Raw genomic sequence first — 21,171 nt, 5'->3', positions numbered from 1 at the left:
AGGCAAATCCCTGCTGGCTGCAGGGTCCAAAGTGCAATAGGGGCTGTGTGCCCCCCACCCTGTCCCACCCTCTGCCCACCCCCCCATTTCCCCCCCCATCCCTGTTGGTGGTGGTCCCTGTTAGATGGAGGTCTCGTCGCTCCTGCCAGGAGGGTGGGCACAAAGGGGGGGGGGGGTAAAACGAGACAGACGGATGCGTGATCACAGGGGGGGGCGGGGGCTGTGGGTGCCCCCAGCGCCCACCCAGACAGACAGAGATGGAGAGGGTGGGGGGAGGGGAGAGCAGCCCCCCCCCCCAAAAAAAAAACACCCCACGTGTTAATGAAGGAAATTAAAAAACAGAAATCTGGGTTGGGGGGGGGAGGAGAGAAGAGCAGGGTTAGTGTAAAGGCTCCATGGTGCAGCTTATGGGGACAGAGCCAGCCCCCACCCATGGGAGTCCAGTGGGCCCCCATACAACCATAGGGCACCCAATGGGAACCCATTGAGCACCTAATGGAAACCCATTGAGCACCTAATGGGAACCCAATGGGAATCCATTGAGAATGCAATGGGAAAACAGTGAGTACCCAATGGGAACCCANACCCAATGGGAACCCATTGAGAACCTAATGGAAACCCAATGGGAACCCATTGAGCATCTAATGGAAACCCAGTGGGAACCCATTCAGCATCTAATGGGAACCCAATGGGAATCCATTGAGAATCCATTGGGAAACCATTGAGAACCCAATGGGAACCCAATGGGAACCCATTGAGAATGCAGTGGGAAACCAATGAGTAACCAATAATTATCCAGTGGGAACCCAATAGGAACCCAATGGGAACCCTAAGAGAATCCACTGAGTATCCAATATCCAATGGGAACCCAATGAGAACCCAATAGAAATCCAATGGGAACCTGAAGGGAATCCACTGAGTATCCAACTAATATCCAGTGGGAACCCAAATAGCAGCCAAACAGGAACCCATGGGTACCCTATGGGAATCCAGTGGGCACCCAATGGCATCCATGTACCTAATATGGGCACCCTTCCACCTGATATGCACCCATGGTGTCCCTATACTCCAAGGGGACCCAATGGGACCCCTCACATGCAATGGGGACCCATCGTGCACCCCAGCCCTCCATTAGCCCCCACTATCCACTGCAGCACCCCCCGGGTACCCAATGGATATCCCCTAAGGACCCCCTCTGCCCCCCTCTGCCCCCTGCCCATCTCCCCGCACTCACTCGGAGCCGGATGAATCCTCATCCACGGTGCCGGCCTTGATGCTCATGGCGATGGGCGCCGCTCCGCTCAGCTGTTCCTGGAGGCTCTGCCGGGGTCGCGGCCCCCCCGGCCCCCCCCGCTGGCTGCCGTCGCTCCCGGAGGAGGCTGCAGTGCCGGCTGGGGGCGGGGGGGGTCGCGGGGCAGCGCCGCGCTCGCAGATAGGAGGCAAACCCCGCTTCTTTAGGATGCCTGCGGGGATGGGGACGGCACCGGGTGGATGCAGAGCGCTCCGGGACCCCCAGCCCCGCACCCATGGGCACCGTACCTTTGTGTGGGTGAGGGAGGGGCAGCATTGGGGGCAGCCGGGGGGGTCCCTCACCGCCCGGTACCGGCTCCACTCGCAGCGGTTCGGTCCCTCCGTGCCCGTCGCTCTCGCTGGCCGTGGTCACGAACTCCCCGGGCCAATAGGGCCGCGTTGGGGCGCTGTCACCTGTACGGGGGGGTTGGAGGCACCGAGACGGGGCAACACACAACCCCCCCCCCCCCCCAAAGACCCCCGGGTCGGTTACCGGTGGGTGTTGGCGGCTGCTCGGGGCGCAGCAGCGCGTCCCACGCGGTACCGCCGGGCTCGTCCTCGCTGTCCGAGGAGTGAGTGGAGCCGTACGAGCCGCTGGGATCCTCCTCCAGGGACAGGTCGCTGTCGGAGTCGGTGTCGTGCTCTGCGAGGATGGGGGGGATCAACGGCCACCCCCCCCCATGTGCTCGCTGTGAGCTGAGCCCCGACGCGCTCATCGCACCCACCGTGCTGAGCATCCGCCGTGTCCAGGAGCCCCCCCTGCTCCGCCGGCACCCGGCTGCCGTTCAGCTCCGCGTCCTCCCTGCAGGTGGCAGCGGTGACATCCATGTCCCCTCCCTTATACCCTTATACACCCTTATAGCCCCCCCCCAAACCCCGCCGTGTCCCCCCACCAACCTGCGCACGAAGGGGATGTAGCTGTGCTGGCTTTTGGCCGCGCTGTGCAGCGATCCCGTGGAGTCCCCGCAGGGCGCCTGGTACAGCCGGCCGGCCACGTACGTGGTGTCACAGCTGTAGGCCTGCAGGGATGGGGATAGGGATGGGAACGGGGTGCGACCCCACAGTGCCCCCCCCACACCCCACAGCTGTGTACTCACGGTGGTCAGTGTGGATTTGGTGGCCAACGTGGGGTCAGGGCTGTGGGTGCGGGTGCAGGCAGAGCGCAGGCAGTGCCGCACCTCCCGGCTCAGCACCACACACACCAGGAAGAACAGGGGGCCCTGGGGGCAGAGAGGGGACAGGGTGGGTGAGGGACCCCCCCCCCCTTCCCCCTGCATTGGCAGCTCAGGTGGGTGCCCCCCAATTGGTGGCAATGGGTGTCCCTTCAGTGGCACTGTGGGTCACTATGGGCCTATGGGGTGCCTCATGCTGACACCCCAAACTGGGTGAGGGTCCCCCAGTGCCCACAAGGTGTCCTCCATTGATACTCCAGATGGATGAAGGACAAATGGTGGCCACCCCAAACCAGGTGAGGGTCCCTCTGTGCCCAACGGTTGCCACTATGGGGCAGAGTGGGGTTTTGGGGAATGGCAATATGGGGCTATGTGGGTGGGGGTACCTGGAGGCAGTTGGAGATGGCGAAGAGGTAGTGGAAGAGGATGGCATCGCTGTTGACAGCAAGCAGGGCGAGCAACCAGGCCAGGCTGGGCAGGACCAGCACCACCAGCGCTGTCTGCAGCCCAGAGCTGGGGGGGAAAGGTGTCAGCACCACGGGGTGTTGTGGGACAGGATCCCCATGGGCCCCTGCTGTGGGGCAGTGCTGCACATGGGCACCTCTGCCACCTGTGCTCCCTGCCCTTTGTGTCCCCACCTCACTCACCTCGTGCCCTTCTTCTCAAAGCCCTGGGAGGTGGCACAGGACGCCCTGGCTGTCAGCACGAGGAAGAAGACACCGACCTACAGAGCAGGGAGTGAGGGAGAGCTGCCATGGGGCCCATTCCCTATAAGTCCTCCACACCCCATAACTTCCTTGCACCTCATATATCCCATAGATCCTAAACATGCCCCTATGCCACGTATATCCCATACGCTCCACATTGTCTATGGCCTATGTATCTCCCACATGTCCCATGTCCCATACACGTCCCCCACAGCCTAATATCCTCCATACCATTCTATGCGCCCCATATACCTCCTATACACCCCACAATTCCCCCTCTCCCCATATAACCCATACTCCCATACATTCCCTCCCTACACCCCACATACGTACCCTATACTCCTTCTCTTCCCCACACCCCCACATACCCTATATACCCCATATACCCCTCACACCCCACATGTCCCCTCTGCCCCATACACCCCACACATCCCCATCCTCCTCACCGCCACGGCGCAGGCGCTGGGCCCGGCCAGGCTCCACACCAGGCTGTCATGGATGGAGAGCCAGCAGAAGTCGGGGTTCCCGTATCCCTCGGGGTCCAGCCCCACCGCCAGCCCTACAACACACAGCAACGCGTTGGGGTGGAGCCTCATTGACTGAGCAGCGCTGCAGGGAGCGGGATGTGATGTGAGCTCACCGGTGATGAACGCGGGCAGCCCCCAGCCCAACACGTGGTAGAAGCGCATGGGGCCGCGATCCACGTGCCGGGGTTCGGTGCGACGCCGGTAGAGGTGCAGCGCCTCCAGCAGCGCCCAACCCACAGCACTGAGGTGCAGGAACTGCAGCAGGATGGCCACCACCGTGCACAGCAACTGCGGGACGGGGCGGGACAGACAGTTAGTGGGGCACACAGGAGCCCCCCAACCTCCCCAACCCAATACCCCGCCATACCGGCAGCTCGGCCTGGTTGATGCCCAGCAGGAAGACGAGCTGTGCCAGCATCATGGCGCAGGCCCCGTGCCGCCGGATGCTGTGTCGGTTGGAGCGCAGCCCCCACAGGGCGCTCAGCAGCAGCACGGCCAGCAGCAGCCCGGCCACAGCCACCCCCAGCGACACGTAGGTCAGCGCCGCCAGCGGGAGGATCTCCCCGTTCTGCGGGACCGGAGCGATAAGCCACGCCCACACCGGGACACACCCACACTTAGCCACGCCCCCAACACACCTTGTGGCCCCGCCCACTTTGACACACCCAATGGGAGAGCCGAAATTTGCATAGCCACGCCCCCACCGGGACACACCCACACTTAGCCACCCCCCAACACACCTTGAGGCCCCGCCCACTTTGATACACCCAATGGGAAACCCGAAATTTGCATAGCCACGCCCCCATCGGTACACATCCACACGTAGCCACGCCCCCAACACACAATGTGGCCACGCCCACTTTGACATACCCAATGGGAGAATCTAAATTTGTATAGCCACGCCCCCACATGGACACACCCACACATAGCCACGCCTCCACCACACATCGTGGTCACGCCTACTTTACCACACCCAATGGGAGAGCCTAAATCTGCATAGCCACGCCCCCACCGGGACTCACCCACACATAGCCACGCCCCCGTCACACACTGTGGCCCCGCCCACTTTGACACACCCAATGGGGGACCCGAAATCTGCATAGCCACGCCCACTTCACGACCACTCGTTGGCTCCGCCCACAAGGACACACCCACAACATGCCAGCCAATGGGGTGCCCCGCTCCCTGTTCAGCCCCGCCCACTTTCAGTCACACCCAATGACCGCGCCCCACCCACCCGGGAAGCCCCGCCCACCTGTTGGCTCCTCCCCTTTTAGCCCCATTCATAAAACCCCCATTCATAAAACCCCCATTCATAAAACCCCGCTCTTCCCACAAGCCACGCCCACTCTCACAGCCCCTCCCCCTTTTCACAGCCATGTTACCACGTGCCATCGCAGGCCCCTCCCCATTTCCCCCCCCCACGCCCCCCGCCCACCTCCCGTTTTGAAATGTCCATCAGGACAGCAAAGCTGGTCAAATGGTTGCACTGGCAGCTGACGTGGCTCTGGTTCCTGAACACCACCTCGCAGCCCCGCGCCGACCAGCCGCCCGCACCGCCTGCCCTGTAACACAATGGGACAGCACACAGTGGGGCACCCCATAACGGGACACCCCACAGTGGGACAGCCCATAACGGGACAGCCCATAATGGGACAGCCCATAATGGGATACCCCATAATGGGACAGCCCATAACGGGACACCCCATAATGGGACATCCCACAATGAGAAAGCTCATAGTGAGACACCCCATAATGCGACAGCCTACAGTGGGACACCCCATAATGGGACACCCCATATTGGGAAAGCCCATATTGAGACACCCCATAACAGGACACCCCATAGTGGGACACCCCATAACGGGACAGCCCATACTGGGAAACCCCATAACGGGACACCCACAGTGAGACACCCCATAGTGAGACACCCCATAATGGGACACCACACAGTGGGACACCCCATAACAGGACACCCCATAACGGGACACCCCACAGTGAGGCACCCCGCCATGGGACACCCCACAAAGGGACAGTCCACAATGGGACACCCCATAACGGGACAGCCCATACTGGGAAACCCCATAACGGGACACCCACAGTGAGACACCTCATAGTGAGACACCCCATAATGGGACACCACACAGTGGGACACCCCATAACAGGACACCCCATAATGAGACAGCCCACAAAGGGACACCCCATAATGGGACAGCCTACAGTGGGACAGCCCATAACAAGACACCCCATAACAGGACACCCCATACTGGGACAACCCATAGTGTAATATCCCACAGTGGGACACCGCATAGTGGGACAACCCATAACAGGACACCCCATAACGGGACACCCCACAGTGAGGCACCCCGCCATGGGACACCCCACAAAGGGACAGTCCACAGTGGGACACCCCATAACGGGACAACCCATAGTGAGATACCCTGTAGTGGGACAGTCCATAATGGGACAGCCCAGAATGGGACACCCCATAGTGAGATACCCCATAATGGGACACCACACAGTGGGACACCCTATAACAGGACACCCCATAATAGGACAGCTCACAAAGGGATACCCCATAACAGGACACCCCATAGCGAGATACCCCATAATGGGACTGTGCTGCTCCAGCCTCTCACCACCCTTCCACATCGCCATGCCCAATGCTGTCCCCATCCCACATTGCCCCCCATACCCCCCGTGCCCACCCCATAGGGTCGCTGCCCCATCCCCTCTCACAGCAGCGAGTGGTTCCAGAAGACACAGATGGGTTTGGAGCGCTCCTGTGTTTCCAGCAGCCGGAACTGCAGCGTGATGGGTTTCTCCAGGGCTCTGGGTGCCCGTCCTGCAGCGTGCACACTGATGCTCACCACCGGCGTGTTGATGATGGGTCGCTTGGGCACCCTATGGGGCAGCAGGTCAGGGTCCCCATTGGGCTGCACCCACCCCATCCCCTGCATCCATCCCCCTCATCCCAGCACCCATGGGGTCACTGACAGCCCCCACATCCCAGCACCCCAATACCCCCCATTGCCCTGGCACCCTATGGGCACCCTATACCCCGATGCTTGCCGCCCCCTCCCCCAGCCCTATGGACAGCCCCATTGCCCCACAGCCCCCGTGGCACCTGAGGCTGCGCTTGTCAGTGTCGTACTGCTCGGGCAGCAGCCCTGCCAACGTGCGGTAGATGATGACGCTGGCGATGGCCTGACCCTCCCCGGGCTCCGGGTGCCGCTTGTGCCTGGTCACCAGGGTCACCTCGTCCTCCTCCTCGTCCCCTGCAGCCTCTTCATCATCATCCTCCTCCTCCTCCATCTCCTGCTGCTGCTGCTGCCCACCTGTGCTTGGCGATGCCTTCCCGTGCCCGGCAGCGGGGCCTGGGGTGGGAGCTGCTGGGAGCCTGATGCCCTCCTGGGTACACGCAGGTACCCACAGCCCCCTCCCAGCCCCACTGACATCCCCAGCCCTACAACCCCAATTGGATCCCCCATAGCCCTGCCCATCTCCCCCCAACTCGCCCCCCAACACTCACGCCTGCCCTCTGGGGGCCGGAAGACGCTCTCAGGTAGAATAACGGTGGTCTCCAGGTCTGGGGGCTTCTCCCCTCTCAGAGCCTCATAACGTGGCAGCCGTGCACCCGCAAAGCTGCCCTTGTCCAACCGCACCACTGACACCACTGCAGTGACACCATGGGGTCACCAACAGCACAACACGATGCTCTGGTCCCCAGGTGTGCATGGAGCCACGTCCCCAGGCACACACACATCCCAAAGGATGCAAAGGGCACCGGCCCCCATTGCACTCACCGATGTTGGGGGTGACGATGGTGAAGGGGCTGAGGTAGGTCTGCCGCATGTTCTGTGCCAGGGCGCTGGCGTAGTCCTCAAAGTGCTTCAGCAGCATCGCCGTGCCGCCCTCCGTCTGCTGGATCAGCTCCCAGTGCCGCTTGTTGCTGGCATCCAGCAGCGCACTGCCCACACGCAGTAGGTTCTGGGGACGGGCAGAGCTGCTCAGTGCCCCCCACACAGCACCAGGGCTGACCACACAGAGCCCACCCCACACAGCTCCATGTGCAGTGGGTGCAGAGGGGCACCAAACGCACCCAGCAGCCCCAGGCACCCAGAGGGCACCCATCTCCAACCAGCACTGCGGCACCTGGGCTGCAGCCCCACTCCTGGTACCCTGAGGAATGGGGCACAGAGACGACCCCATAGACTGCAGACACCCCCATTAACCACTGCTGCCCACCACCTCAGCACATGGGCTCCATAAATGGGGCACAAAGGGGCACTCGGTTGGTCCCAGGGGCAACCCATTCCACAGGGAATGGTCCACAGGTCCACAGGGCCCCATCTCCACCCACCACCCTGGGGGTCACCGACTCTGTGCCCATCACATGAGCCCCCCACCCCCACCCCACGGAGGAGGGGACACCCCGGCCCCGCTCCCACCACGAGCCCCCATCCCACATCAGCCCCACACCTCGGTGAAGTGGACGTCCTGCGTGGCCGCCAATCGGAACCCCCTCTGGTTGCTCTCGTGCTGCAGCAGCCGCGCTGCCAGCCGATACGCCAGGCGCACATCGCTGCCGAAATAAGCGGCCGTGTGTCTCGTGGCGTTGTGCAGCTGCAGAGCCACCCGCTGCGACTGCGCCGTGTCCAGCACCGACTCGTTGCGCACCAGGCGCTCTGCCTGCAGGGATGGCACTATCAGCACAACCGCGTCCTCCACGCATTGCACCCAACCTCTAACCCCCCCCATCCAGGCTGGGGACACTCACGAAGCCTTTGAGAGCGGCGAAGGCCAACGACGTGCAGTTGAAGAGGTTGGGGGGCAGCCAGCCCTTGTGCTCGTCGCAGTGACGCACGGCTGTGCCTGAGGGATGGGGACACTATGGGCACACTGTAGGGACACAGCACATCCCTACACCTGCGGGCTCTTGGGATATGGGACAGCAGTGCAGAGCTCTGTGCTCCTCCTGTGCCCATGGAGCACTTGGGGACAGGGCTGTCTGTCACCACCTCCTGTGTCACTGTGCTATGGGGTGGCATCCCTTGTCCCTGCATCCCCCTGCACCCACACTTGGGGTACAGGGTGGCACCAGGCAGCTCCATCCCCATATCCATCCCCACTAGGGGTGTCTTGGGTATAGGGTGGCACCGTGCAGCCCCGTCCCCACATCCCCCCCTTACCAATGGAGCCCTTGGGGCACGGCGCCGCTGCAGGCAGCCCAAAGCGTGTCCTGGGCCACCAGATGCTGGCCTCGATGGCACGGGGACAGCTGTCATAGTTGACTGCAGGACACAAAGAGTGCAGGCGTCAGGACAGGGGGGGCAGCAGCCCCGGGTGACCCCATGATGCCATCACCCACCTTCACAGCCGCTGACCGTCACCTCGGCGAAGGGGTTGTCGCAGCGGTCGCAGTGCCGCCCGATGACACCAGGCTTGCAGGGACACTGCCCGCTGGTGGCATCGCAGAGGCGCGACAGGGACCCGGTGGGGTAGCAGTCACACAGCAGGCAGGTGTCACTGCCCACAGGGCGGTAGTGGTTCTCCTGGGGGGGCACAGGGGGTCAGTGGGGCTGTGCAGGGTGGGGGCACAGCGTGGGGTGGTGGTGGGTGCTCACCTTGCAGCGACACTCGCCCGTTGTCTTGTTGCAGTCGGGGTCGAAGCCCTTGGTCACATCACAGCTGCAGGGGCCGCAGGTGGGGTGTCCCCACCAGCCCCGTGGGCACGGCTGGTCCACCCTGCGGGGCAGCACGGCACAGTGGGACACGGCACGGCACAAAGTGGGATGGCACCGTATGGCACAGCATGGCACGGCACAGCCCTGCACCCTCCCCACCCCACTGTGCCCCCCGTGTGGCCACCATCCCCTGTGACCACCACGTCCCCCCCTCACCTGTGCTCGCAGTAGGGCCCGAAGTAGCCCTGGGGACACTCACAGGCGTAGCCATGGGGAGCACCAGCTCTGCGCACACAGCTGCCCCGGTGCTCACAGGGGTCCAGGGCGCAGGCGCTGATGCAGCTGTCACCGAAGTAACCTGTGACATCAGGGGTGAGGGGGGCACACATCCCAAGGGGGGTCCCCTCAGGTTGTGGCATCCCCAGGGCAAGACTCAGAGAGGGGGTAGGTCGGGGGTTGTGGGGGTGGCAGTGACAGAGGTGACAGCCATAGGGAGGAAAACACAGGGGGAAGGAGCCTGGAGGTGACAGCAGCGGGGTCACATCAGCCCGGCTGGCACTCACCCGGGTGGCAGCTGCAGGAGAAGCTGTCCCAGTCGTCACTGCAGTAGCTGTGGGGTGGGCACGGCCCCGAGTCGCAGGGGTCGGGCAGAGCACAGCCCCCCTCCACGTTCACCCGCGCAGCCGTCGCCACCTCCAGCGTCACCGCGCTGCCCGTTGTCCCCACGCGCACACCCTGCGGCACCACCCGGCACCGGGCATGGCCCCATGTCACCGGGACCGTGCCCAGGACCCACCTTGTGCCCCACATCCCAGCCCCATACCTGCACGCAGCCACGGAAGCCCTGCTCCACCTGCCCGCCGTCCCCCTGCAGCCCCCCGACGCTCAGCGCTCGCAGCCGCAGCCCCTGCAGCCCCCCGGCCACGTCGGCTGTCGCCTGCAGGTAGAGAGGCACTGAGCTCCATGGGGGCCCCCACATGGGGGTCCCCACCCCACGGCCTGCCCTGTGCCCCCCATACCTGGTGGCGGCCGTAGTCGAGGGCGAGGAGCAGCAGGGTGATGGGGGGCGCACGGCCGGGATCCCCCCGCAGCTCCAGCTGGATGTGGTGCCAGGCGCCGTCGTTGACCCGCGCGTGGGGCAGACGCAGCAGGGCCAGGCGGGACCCCCCCTGCCACATGCCCGCCTCCACCTGCCCCTCACTCAGCTGTGGGCAGAGGGGTCAGTGTGGCAAAGCACCCCCAAAAGGGCGACACGTCCCAAAGGGCGACCACCCCCCACCGCATGGGTGATACCCCACAGCCCCCAGGACAATGTCACCTCCTGCTTTGCCCCCAACACAATACCCACCCCCAGGGCAGTACCCCCCATTGCTCCTCCCAGAGCCACAGTCCTCACATCCACCCCTCAACCAGAACAATAAAGTAACTCCTCCTGGGTAACAGTCCCCCTGGTACTTGGTACAACAGCCCCTAGAGCAGTGCAATACCCCCACCCCCATAACCCCCCCAGGGCAGCATGGCACAGGGCAACACTCCCATGCCCATAACCTCCATCCTCCTGAGGTCAATGCCCCCCAGACCAATGGACCCCCACACCCACAGTCCCCACATCCACATCCCACAGGGCAATAACCCCATAATCCCCCCCCCACACCCAAGCCCCCCTGCAGCCCCTGCCCCACCTGCAGTGTGAAGGTGGCCACGGGCCCAGCGGAGGCGCTCAGCAGCAGCCCTTGGGGTTGGCGCGTGCGGAACATCAGCCCCAGGTGCCAGGGCAGGGTTAGTGGCAGCGCCAGCCCATTCCACAGCACCAGGCTGCTGCCCAGGAACCGCTGCGGATCCGCCATCTCTGTGGGGCACAGAGCGAGGTGGGCACCCATCTGCCAGCCCCAAACCCATCCCAACCCCATCCCGCCCCATACCTTCCTGGCACGTCTTGCCCCCGAAGCCTAGCGGGCAGCGGCAGCTGAAGCCATCCCACTCGTGCACACAGGTGCCCCCGTTGTGGCACGTGCCGGCATCACACACCGTCTTCTTGGCAGGGCAGCCTGTGGGGGGGGGGGGCACAGGGTTGGTGACCCCCGAGTGGCTGAGGAATAGCACTGTGCCCAGATCTGGGCACCGGGGAGCACAGGGACCCCCAGTGCCATGTCCATATACCCAAAGGGCACAGGGACCCCCAGTGCCACGTCCATGTACCCAAAGGACACAGAGACGCAGTGCCATGATCCTACACCAAGAGCGCACAGGAACCCCCAGCTCAAACGTGCCCATACGCAGAGACCCCCATCCCCACACCCAGAGCCCACAGTGCCCTTTGGAGCCCCCGGGACCCCCAGCACCTGGCACGGTGCCGTTGTTGGCGATGAAGGCGGCCATGTCCACGGGGCGCTCGTCCACGCGCAGGTGCCGCATGCAGCCCACGAAGTGTCGGCTGCGGATGGGGAAGCTCTCGGGCAGGGTGGGCACACCGCCCAGCAGCAGCGGCCCCGTCAGATCCAGCGACCTGCAGCACCCACGTCACACCTGGGCGGGGGGGGGGACACCACCAAGGGCCCCCTTTTGTCCCCCCCAGCCCCGTCCCCATCCTCACTTCTTGGAGCCGGACTGGGTGCCCTGTGCCGCACACGAGTAGTTGCCCAGCACGGGGCCGAACTTCAGTGCCATCCCCACGTCGCAGTCGTCCACCGCCACCACCGCCACCTTCTGCTCCGACGGGCCCTGAGGCAGCCCTGACTTGCCCAGCACGGGCTGCAGGCACACGGTGAGCCCTGCTGCTGGCACTGCCCCCTCCCCAGCAGCCTTCCTCCCCCCATTGCCCTCCTTCTCTTCCCTCTGTCTTCTTCCTCATCCCCAAACCCACATCCCCAACCCCTCTGTTCTCTTCCTCATCCCCATCTTCCTGTTCCTCTCCATCTTCTTCTGCTGCCCCCAAACTTCCACTACACCTTTTCTCATCCTCCCATATCCCCACCCCTGCCCCACTCCATCATCTTGCCCCACCCCCAACCCCATTCCCTCTCATTTCCATCCTCTTCCTTGCACCCAACCACTTCAATCCTTCTCTTCCTCCATCCTCCTCTTCATCCCCCATATCATCCCTGTGCCCCCTCCCCTTCCTGCTTCCCCCCATCCCCTCCCTCCCACCCCAAACCACTTCCCCCCACCAGCCCCCCCCTCATACCCCCACCTTATTGTAGTACTGCACCTGGACCGAATGCCATTGCCCATCACTGACCCCTCCAGGAACAAATGGTGCCACCGTCGTGGTCGTCTCCCCTATGGGCAATGCACACTGCATCAGGATGGGGGGGCACCAGGGGGGAAAGTGCCATGGGATGGGATACATGGGATGTGGATGCAGTACTTGGGATGAGGTGGAGACAAGGCAGTGCCAGGAGCACAACGCATGGGATGGGGATGCAGTGCCAGGGATGGGGATGCAGTGCCAGGCTGTGGTGCCTGGGGGCAATGCCGGGGATGCCGCGCTGGGGTGCGGCTGTACCTGCAGAGAAGGTGAGCTGGATCTGCTCCTGGACGATCTCCAGCGCCACAAAGTCGTGTTTCTCATTGAAGCGCCCGTTGTAGAGCAGCAGCGCGTCCCGCTCCTTGGTGGCGAACCTGGGGGGGATGTGGGGCATTGTGCCCCCACTGCCACCCCCAACCCCTGCCCTGCTGCCCCACCGCACCCCTTAGTGCCTTCCAGGTGCCCCACTGCCCCTGTATCATGGCCTCAATCCATGCTGATGGGGCTCCCACCAACCCACACCCCACTACCCCAACCCTGTGCCCATAGGTCCCCCACCACCCCATTCCCCACCACCCAACCCCACAACCTCCAGCCCCATTGTTCCTACCCACATCCATAGAGCACTCCCCAACCCTGATCCCATTCTCCCTGGTGACCCCCAACCCCATTCACCAGTTGATAGAGCACCCCCTGCCCTACTGAATCCCATGGGACCACTACCTCCCCACTGCCCCCACCACCCCACACCCCCATTCCATTCCATTCCATTCCATTCCATTCCATTCCATTCCATTCCATTCCATTCCATTCCATTCCATCCCATTCCTCTCCCAGGGCTCACGTCAGGGTAAGGGTGAAGTGGAAGCGCTGCCGGAGGCCCCGGAAGGTGATGAAGGATCTTGGGGGGAAGCTGCGGGTGCTCATGGAGCAGAAAGGCTTCTCATAGTGCCCGGGGGGGCACTCGCAGCGGAACCCCCCCACCAGCAGGTTGACGCAGGTGCCCCCGTTGCGGCAGACCCCCGGTGCACAGCGGCCACGGCGGGTGCTGAGCTCACAGTGCTCCCCTGCAGGAGGGACACCCTGGTACCAACCCCCAGCACTGGGGTGTCCCTCCATCCTCAGACCTGGAGTCCCCCCCAAAGCATCTCCAAACCCTGTTTTTCCTCCAGCTCCATCACTGTGGCAACCACCTCCTGCCACCATGGCAACTAAGACAACCCCCCCCCATAGACAGCTGGTGCCCCCCACCCTGGGGTCCCTGGGGGTGTCCCCAGTGTGTCCCCCCCTCAAATCCACACAGGGATGGGAGCAGATGAACGTGCAGTGGTGGCAAAGTATCTCCTGCATGTCCCCTATGTGTCCCAGAAGTGTCCCCTGCATGTCCCCAGGTGTCCCATGGGTGTCCCTCATGCACGTTCCGCCCCCCACCCCAAGGTCCCCCTCCTCAGTCATGTTCTGGAATGGAGGGGATTGAGGGGATGGTGGAGACAAGGAAGGGATGATGATGGGGGAGGGATGCTGGGGGGATGGACCTGGGGGATGAGAGATGGATGTTGGGTGGATGGGAAGATCTGGGGTGGATGGAGGGATGACAGGAATGAATGATGGGAATGGATGTTGGGTGGACGGGAAGATCCCGGGTGGATGGATGGATGATGGGGGGGTGGATGTAGAGTGTATAGATGGATGTTGAGGGGTGGATGATGGAGGATAGAAGGGTGATGGGGTGGATGATGGGCAGGGATCTTGAGGGATTGGATGGATGTTGAGGAGATGGATGGATAATAGGAGGATGGATGGGTGATGGGGGTGGATGGATGGTGGGGATGGATGTAGAAGGTACGGATGGTGGGGGCACGACCGAGGGCTCTCACCAGTGAAATCCTCATGGCACTCGCAGGTGTATCCTCCCTCGTGGCTCCGGCAGCGCCCATTGCTGCCGCAGGGGCTGGAGAAGCAGAGATCCACCTCGGTCTCACAATAGTCACCAGTGAAGCCAGGCGGGCAGCGGCACCGCAGGCCAGTGATGGGATGGATGGGGCGGAACAGGACAGTGTTGGAGCGATGAAGGGCGCCGAGCTGTCGAACTTGAGGACGGAGACACACTTCATGTAGTTCTCACAGGGCTCCCGCAGGCAGATGTTGTCGTCAAAGGGCAGCACGCGCTGTGCTGAGATGGCGGCCAGCAGCGAGCGGTTCAGGTACAGCCTCTCCTGCAGCTCCTCCGAGGAGAAGAAGCGGGCGCCGCGTGTTGAGGCCGGGAGCCGAACCGACAGGCTGACGTTGAGGATGCGAGCGGCCGCCACATCCGTGTCGGTCTGGATGTTGAAGAGGACCACGCGGTGCCGGGGGGCGGCCAGCACTGCTGCCACCCCTTCCAGGAAGAGGCTGAGCAGAGGGGAGAGGAAGCGCTCCTGCCACATGTTCTCCAGGCGCACCGTGATGCTGTTGGTGAGCATGTCGTCCGTGATGATGGTGACGCGCAGGGTGCAGACAGCCGTAACGCTGTGGACGCCGTCTGTGGGCAGGATGATGGTTGTGGTCAACGTGGTGGCAAACGATGGGGTGAGCACCCAACTCAGGGTCACCATGGTGGCACCCAATGGCCATGGACTGAGCACCCAACTTGTGGTCATCATGATTGCACCCAATGGCCATGGGGTGAGCACCCAACTCGTGGTCACCACGGTGGCATTTGATGATGTCCATGGAGTGTGCACCAAACTCATGGTCACCATGGTGGCACTTGATGATGGCCATGGATTGAGTACCCAACTTGTGGTCACCAAAGTGGCACACAATGATCATGGCCATCCATGATCCAGCTTGCCATGGTCACTACAGTGGCACTTGATGACGATGGTCATGGAGTGAGCACTCAGCTCGTCATGGTCACCTTGTTGACTTCTTATGGCCATGGTCATGGAGCGAGCACCCAACTCATCACTGTCACCACAGTGGCACCCAACAGAGAGGGCACCCCAACACAGCTGGGAACTCACAGTCACCATGGTGGCTCCTGATGGCCACACAATGCCAACCCGGCTGGTCCCACTCTGTGGTCAGTGCCTGCAATTCCTCCTTCTCACCCCCTTCCTTGTCAAGTGGCAGAAGGACAGACAGACAGATGGGGGATGGGAAAAGAGTCATTGGAGGACAGATGGACAGTGAGCACAGGAACAGCCTGGAGACTGTAAAAAGGGGAGGCAGCCCAGGGGATGGTGACGGGTGATGGCCGGTGATGGTGGCCAGGGGCTGGGGGGGGTTGCCATGGCAGTGGCAGCGGGGGCCCAGCTATGCCCAGAGCCTTTGTTCCTTGGCTCCTTTGAGCGGGGATGTGGGGGGGCTCACAGCACACCCCCCTTTGTGTGGCTGGAGCAGGAATGGCAGCGTGGGGGGGGCAGGTACACAGAGATGGGGAAAATCACGGCAGCAGGCAGTGTGCTATGGGGGCTGGGGGGGAGGGTTGGAAGGGGGGATTCTGCATTCAAGCTGTTCTCTCTATAAATGGGGTGAGAAAGCTCACTCAGATGCCTCCAAAGTGGGGCTAACGGGGAAAGTGCAGGGAAGGGAGGCAGGATTTAGGGAGGGGGAACCAAACACCCCCACCCTGTTGTCTGCTCCCAGGGATCCCATGGCTGAGCAACAAGAGCCCCTGGCCAACCCCTCTGTCCCTCAGTTTCCCCTATTACAACACAGTGGGGCAGCCTGGACACCCAACACCCCTCAGACTCAGCAAGGTCCCTGTCCCCACTGTCACCCCCACACCAGACAGAGCTCCAGGGGGTGCACTGCGCCCAAGTGCACCCACATGGTGCCAGATGGGTGGGAGGGTCCCAGCCCCATGAGGAGCAGTGAGCCAGTTTCCCTCCCTGCCCCTGGGGCAGCCCAGGAGTCAATCCACCCTCCACACCCTTAGAATCGCTGCCCCCAACCTCTGAGCAGCACCCACCAATTCCACCCTAAAGTCTGAACCCCCCAGAAGACACGCACAGGGAACTGGGGACCCCCTCCCATGTGCAGTCCCCAAACACACACATGGGGCCCCAGGAGCCCCAAACCCCCAATGGTGGGCAGGTGGGCAGGACCCACAGCGGGTGCTGAGACCCCGACTGCCCTTGGACCTGTGGTGGGATGGGATGGACAAAACACCACCAGCACATCACCAGATCTGGAGGGGACACCCCAAAACCACCCCATCATGGGGTCCCTACCTGACACCGAGACCCTCATGATGGCCTCCAGAGGACGGTTGTTGTCCAGTGCCGGGCTGAGGCGTAGATCCCCGGTGTGCGGGTCCAGCAGCACCAGGTTGAGCTCATTGCCTTGCTCAAAGGAGTAGGTGAGGCTGTCAGAGACGTCGGGGTCGCGGGCTGGGATCCGTCCAATGACCCCACCAGGAAAACTGCCTGAACGGTTGGTGATGTAGTTGTTGAAGACGATCTCAAAGTTCCTCAGCTGGGGGCTGTTGTCGTTGGCATCACGCAGACGCACATGGACGGTGGCACGGCTCACCAGAGGGGCCGAGGTGGCCTGTACCACCATGACATACTCTGCTTTGGCCTCGTAGTCCAGGTCGGCCAAGGCAGTGAGCTCTCCAGAGAAGATGTCCAACTGGAAGACCTCGGGGATGTTGCCCTCCACTATCTGGTACATGATCTGCGCGTTGGTTCCCTCATCAGGGTCGGCTGCGCTGATTCGGGCCACCACCAGCCCAATGGGGCTGTTCTCCTCCACAAAGATGTCAAACTCATCCTTCTCAAAGACAGGGGGATTGTCATTGATGTCCAGCACAGTCACCTGGATATCCACCGGCGTCCGCCTGGCTGGCACGCCCTTGTCAACAGCATAAGCCCGCAGGGCGTAGAGAGGCACGTTCTCCCGGTCCAGGCGGCGCAAAGTGCGCACGATGCCTGAGGTGGATTCGATGATGAAGTCACCATCACCATCATCACCACCCTGGAAGGTGTAGAAGACTCGTCCATTGAGCCCCGAGTCACGGTCGGTGGCTGAGACCTGTAGGACGCTGGTGAAGGCGGGGACGTCCTCATAGACAGAGCCCTGGTAGGAGTCGCGGAGGAACTGGGGCGCGTTGTCGTTGACGTCGCTCACCAGGATCTCCAGGTAGGTAGTGTCTGCTTTCTGGGGGATCCCGTTGTCTTTGGCTGTGATAGCCAACGTGTAGGTGACCTGGTCCTCGTAGTCCAGCTCCATCAGCGTGGTGATGGTGCCAGTGTCAGGGTCAATGCGGAACTGAGGGATGTTGTCATCCATCAGGTAGGTGATGCGGGCATTCTCCCCCGTGTCCTCATCCGTGGCGCTGATGACCACCACCGTGGTGCCCACCGGGCGGTCCTCGTTGACGTTGACGGTGTAGTGTGAGCTCTGGAAGACGGGGCGGTGCGTGTTGGCGTCGGTGACGTTGACCACCACCTGCGCCGTGTCCTGTCGTGTGCCATCAGAGGCGGCGACGGTGAGCACGTAGTGCCGCTCCAGCTTGTAGTCCAGCGGCAGGGCGAGCGAGAGGAGCCCCCCACCACTCTGGCTGGTGATGGAGAAGCGGTTCCGGGTGTTGCCGCTGGTGATCTGGTAGGTGATGGCACTGTTGGCGTCCCGGTCGACGGCGGAGACGGTGAGCACGCTGCTGCCCACGGCCGCGTCCTCATTGAGGCGGGCGCTGTATTCGCGCTGCGTGAACTCGGGGCTGTTGTCGTTGACGTCCAGGATGGTGACGCTGACGCTGGCAGAGGACGCCATGGGGGGGCTGCCGTGATCCTGCGCCTCCACCCCGAAGCTGTAGAAGTCTACTGCTTCCCGGTCCAGCTCGGAGGCCACCACGATCCACCCGGTGCTGTTGTTGATGGCGAAGGGGAACCCGGCACCGGCCTCCAGGAGGGTGTAAGCCAGGCGAGCGTTGTCCCCTGAATCAGCATCGATGGCTTGAACGTGGATGACGGAGTAACCCAGGGGGACGTTCTCCAGCACGGTGGCCTGGAACGGCGTGCTGACAAAGATGGGCGCGTTGTCATTGACGTCCAACACCTGCACAGTGACCAAACCGCTGATGTTGGACAGCGGTGGCCGGCCGCCGTCCTGCGCACGGATCCGCAGCGTGAACTCCTTGTTGGCCTCGTAGTCCAGCGGGGTCACCACGTCCAGAGCTCCGGTCTGAGCGTCGATGTAGAAGTGCCCGCGCGTGTTGCCGCTGACGATGCTGTAGTGCACGGCGGCGTTGCTGCCCTTGTCGCGGTCGGTGGCCGTCACGCTCAGCACGGCCGTGTTGGGCGCCACGTCCTCGGGGACCTGCACCACGTAGCGCTTCTGGCTGAACTGTGGCGCGTTGTCGTTGTCGTCCTCCACTGCAATACGCACCGTGGCCGTGGAGCTGCGCGGTCCCGGCTCCTGACCCTGATCCGTGGCCTCCACCAGCAGCTCAAACGCCTCCACGGCCTCACGGTCCACGGGGCCGCGGGTGCGGATGACGCCGGATCGCGGGTCGATCTCGAACACCTCGTTGTCGCCGCCGGCGTTCAGCAGCCGGTACAGCACGTTGGCGTTGGGGCCGGCATCGCCGTCGGTGGCGCGGATGGTCAGCACCTCGTAGCCCACCTCCAGGTTCTCGCGGATGCTCTCCCGGTACTCGGGCTGCTCGAACACGGGGTCGTGGTCGTTGGCGTCGCTCACCGTCACCGTCAGCGTGGCCATGGCGCTGCGCCGTGGCGTGCCGTGATCCGCCGCGGTCACGCGGAACACGTGGGTGCTTTTGCTCTCGCGGTCCAGCGGAGCGGCCGTGCTGACGGCTCCGGTTTCGGGGTCGATGTTGAAGAGCGCGTCGGAGCGGCTGTCGAACAGCGCGGCCATGGCGTAGCGCAGCCGGCCCGCATCGCCCGCGTCGGGGTCGGTCGCCGTTACCTGCGTCACCGCCGTCCCCGCCGGGCGGTTCTCCGGTACGGCCGCCTGGTAGCTGGAGGGCTGGAACTGCGGCGCGGTGTTGGGGCTGCGGCGGCGGCGGGCGGCGCTCCCGGTGCTCCCGAAGCCTGCGGGGAGCTGAGAGCCCCGTGTGCCCGCAGTGCGTGCCGTGCGCTCGGCGCTGCCGGTGCCTCCATAGCCATAAGCGCGGCCACGAGTGCCGGTGCCGCCGCTCTCCCCGGTGCCGCTCGCGCTGCCGGTGCCCGCCGTGCTCACGGTCGCTCCGCGGCCTCGTGCCCCGCCGCTCTCCCCGCCGCTCCCGGTGCCTCCGCGGCTCCTTGTTCCGCCTTTTTCCCCGGTGCCGCGGCTCATTGTGCTCCCGGTGCCGTTTGTAGCCCCGCCGTCTGCGTCACGCGCGGCGCGCTCGGTGCTCCCGGTGCCTCCGTGGCCTCGTGCACCGCCGCAGGTGCCGGTACCGCCGCTCTCGGTGCCGCGGGACCCCCCCGCGCTCCCACCGCCGCTGTCCCCGGTGCCGCTGGACGCGAGCGGGGGCGGCCGCGCTCCGTCTCCGTCCCCGACGCCGCGGTGCGCGGTCAGAGCTGCGGGCGGGCAGGTGCCGGTGCCGGTGCCGGTGCCGGTGCCGGTGCTGCGGGGCCGTCCCGGCTCGGCCATGAGCAGCAGCACCATCACAGCCCGCAGCAGCAGCGCGGCCCCGCGGGCGGGCGGAGCGCCCATGGCGCGGTGCGGCCGCTGCCGCCGATGCCGCTCAGCCCCGCGCCGCCGCCCGCGCGCACCCGGCGGGGCGGGGCCGACACGGTGCGGGGCTGCGCGGAGCTTAAAGGAGCCGCCGCCCCCCCCCGGCACCGCCCCGCCCGCCGGCACCTGCCCCACGCGCGTTCACGAGCCGCGATCCGCGTGCACGACACACCCGCCGCGTTGTGCCCCCGACGGGCTGTGCCGGCTGCACGACACGCGGGTTGTTCCACGGACGTGCACACACACGATCGTACACCCACGCACACGTACACACCCGTCCCACGCGCATCGCACCCGCTCGGCCCGTTGGCACAACTTGACACGACTGCGGGACCCCCCAGAGCCGGGACCGGGACGGAACCGGGGGAGCGCGGCGGGCACTGCGGGAACACCGGGACGGGGCGGGGGGGTCTGGGGGCAGACGGACCCCGGAGCAGCGCGGAGCCGTTCAACGACGCTCGGAGCGGGTCGTGCGGGGACAGCGGAACCGCCCCGGGACCCCCGGCCCGCGCCCGGTGACTCAGCGGCGCGCCCCGCCCTGCCCGGGGGCTCCCGGTGCCCTTCAAAGGCGATGCTGGGCCGGGCAGAACCGGCCGGGCGGGGTGCTGCGGGGATGGGGCTGCCGACGCCGGGCCGCCCCCCACACCTTCCCCGTGGGCGCTGCGCTGAGTTTCCCACGCGCGACACGCAGCCGCCTCCAGTGGGTGGCACGGAGACCCCCCCCCCCCGACACACACACACACACACATACATACACACACACATACATACACACACACACACACACACACACACACACACACACACACACACACACACACACACACACGCACACACACACACACGCACACACACGTGCGCACACACACACATGCA

At 64.0% G+C, this 21,171-nt stretch overlaps 1 protein-coding gene across 1 annotated transcript; it reads right to left on the bottom strand.

The window, feature by feature from the left end:
* Positions 1-14: 14 nt before the first annotated feature.
* CELSR2 (cadherin EGF LAG seven-pass G-type receptor 2) lies at positions 15-20,309 on the bottom strand. Its single transcript, XM_015885065.2, is given in 36 exon segments — positions 15-346; positions 1,235-1,463; positions 1,540-1,704; positions 1,784-1,933; positions 2,016-2,092; positions 2,188-2,309; positions 2,388-2,510; positions 2,849-2,975; positions 3,110-3,186; positions 3,616-3,728; positions 3,810-3,984; positions 4,064-4,264; positions 5,135-5,261; positions 6,433-6,597; positions 6,821-7,070; positions 7,226-7,369; positions 7,500-7,683; positions 8,176-8,385; positions 8,474-8,568; positions 8,886-8,987; positions 9,065-9,248; positions 9,321-9,441; positions 9,597-9,738; positions 9,944-10,115; positions 10,204-10,317; positions 10,400-10,585; positions 11,063-11,229; positions 11,303-11,428; positions 11,723-11,886; positions 11,974-12,131; positions 12,571-12,659; positions 12,886-13,001; positions 13,472-13,694; positions 14,505-14,693; positions 14,696-15,148; positions 16,845-20,309. Coding segments are annotated over 36 exon segments (8,898 nt in total). The 5' UTR covers positions 20,275-20,309; the 3' UTR covers positions 15-318.
* Between the last annotated feature and the right edge of the window lie 862 nt (positions 20,310-21,171).

Source organism: Coturnix japonica, chromosome 26, assembly GCF_001577835.2.
Source record: "Coturnix japonica isolate 7356 chromosome 26, Coturnix japonica 2.1, whole genome shotgun sequence".
NCBI lineage: Eukaryota > Metazoa > Chordata > Aves > Galliformes > Phasianidae > Coturnix > Coturnix japonica.
The sequence above is the reverse complement of the archived record's forward strand: the minus strand, read 5'-3'. Positions and strand labels throughout refer to the sequence as shown.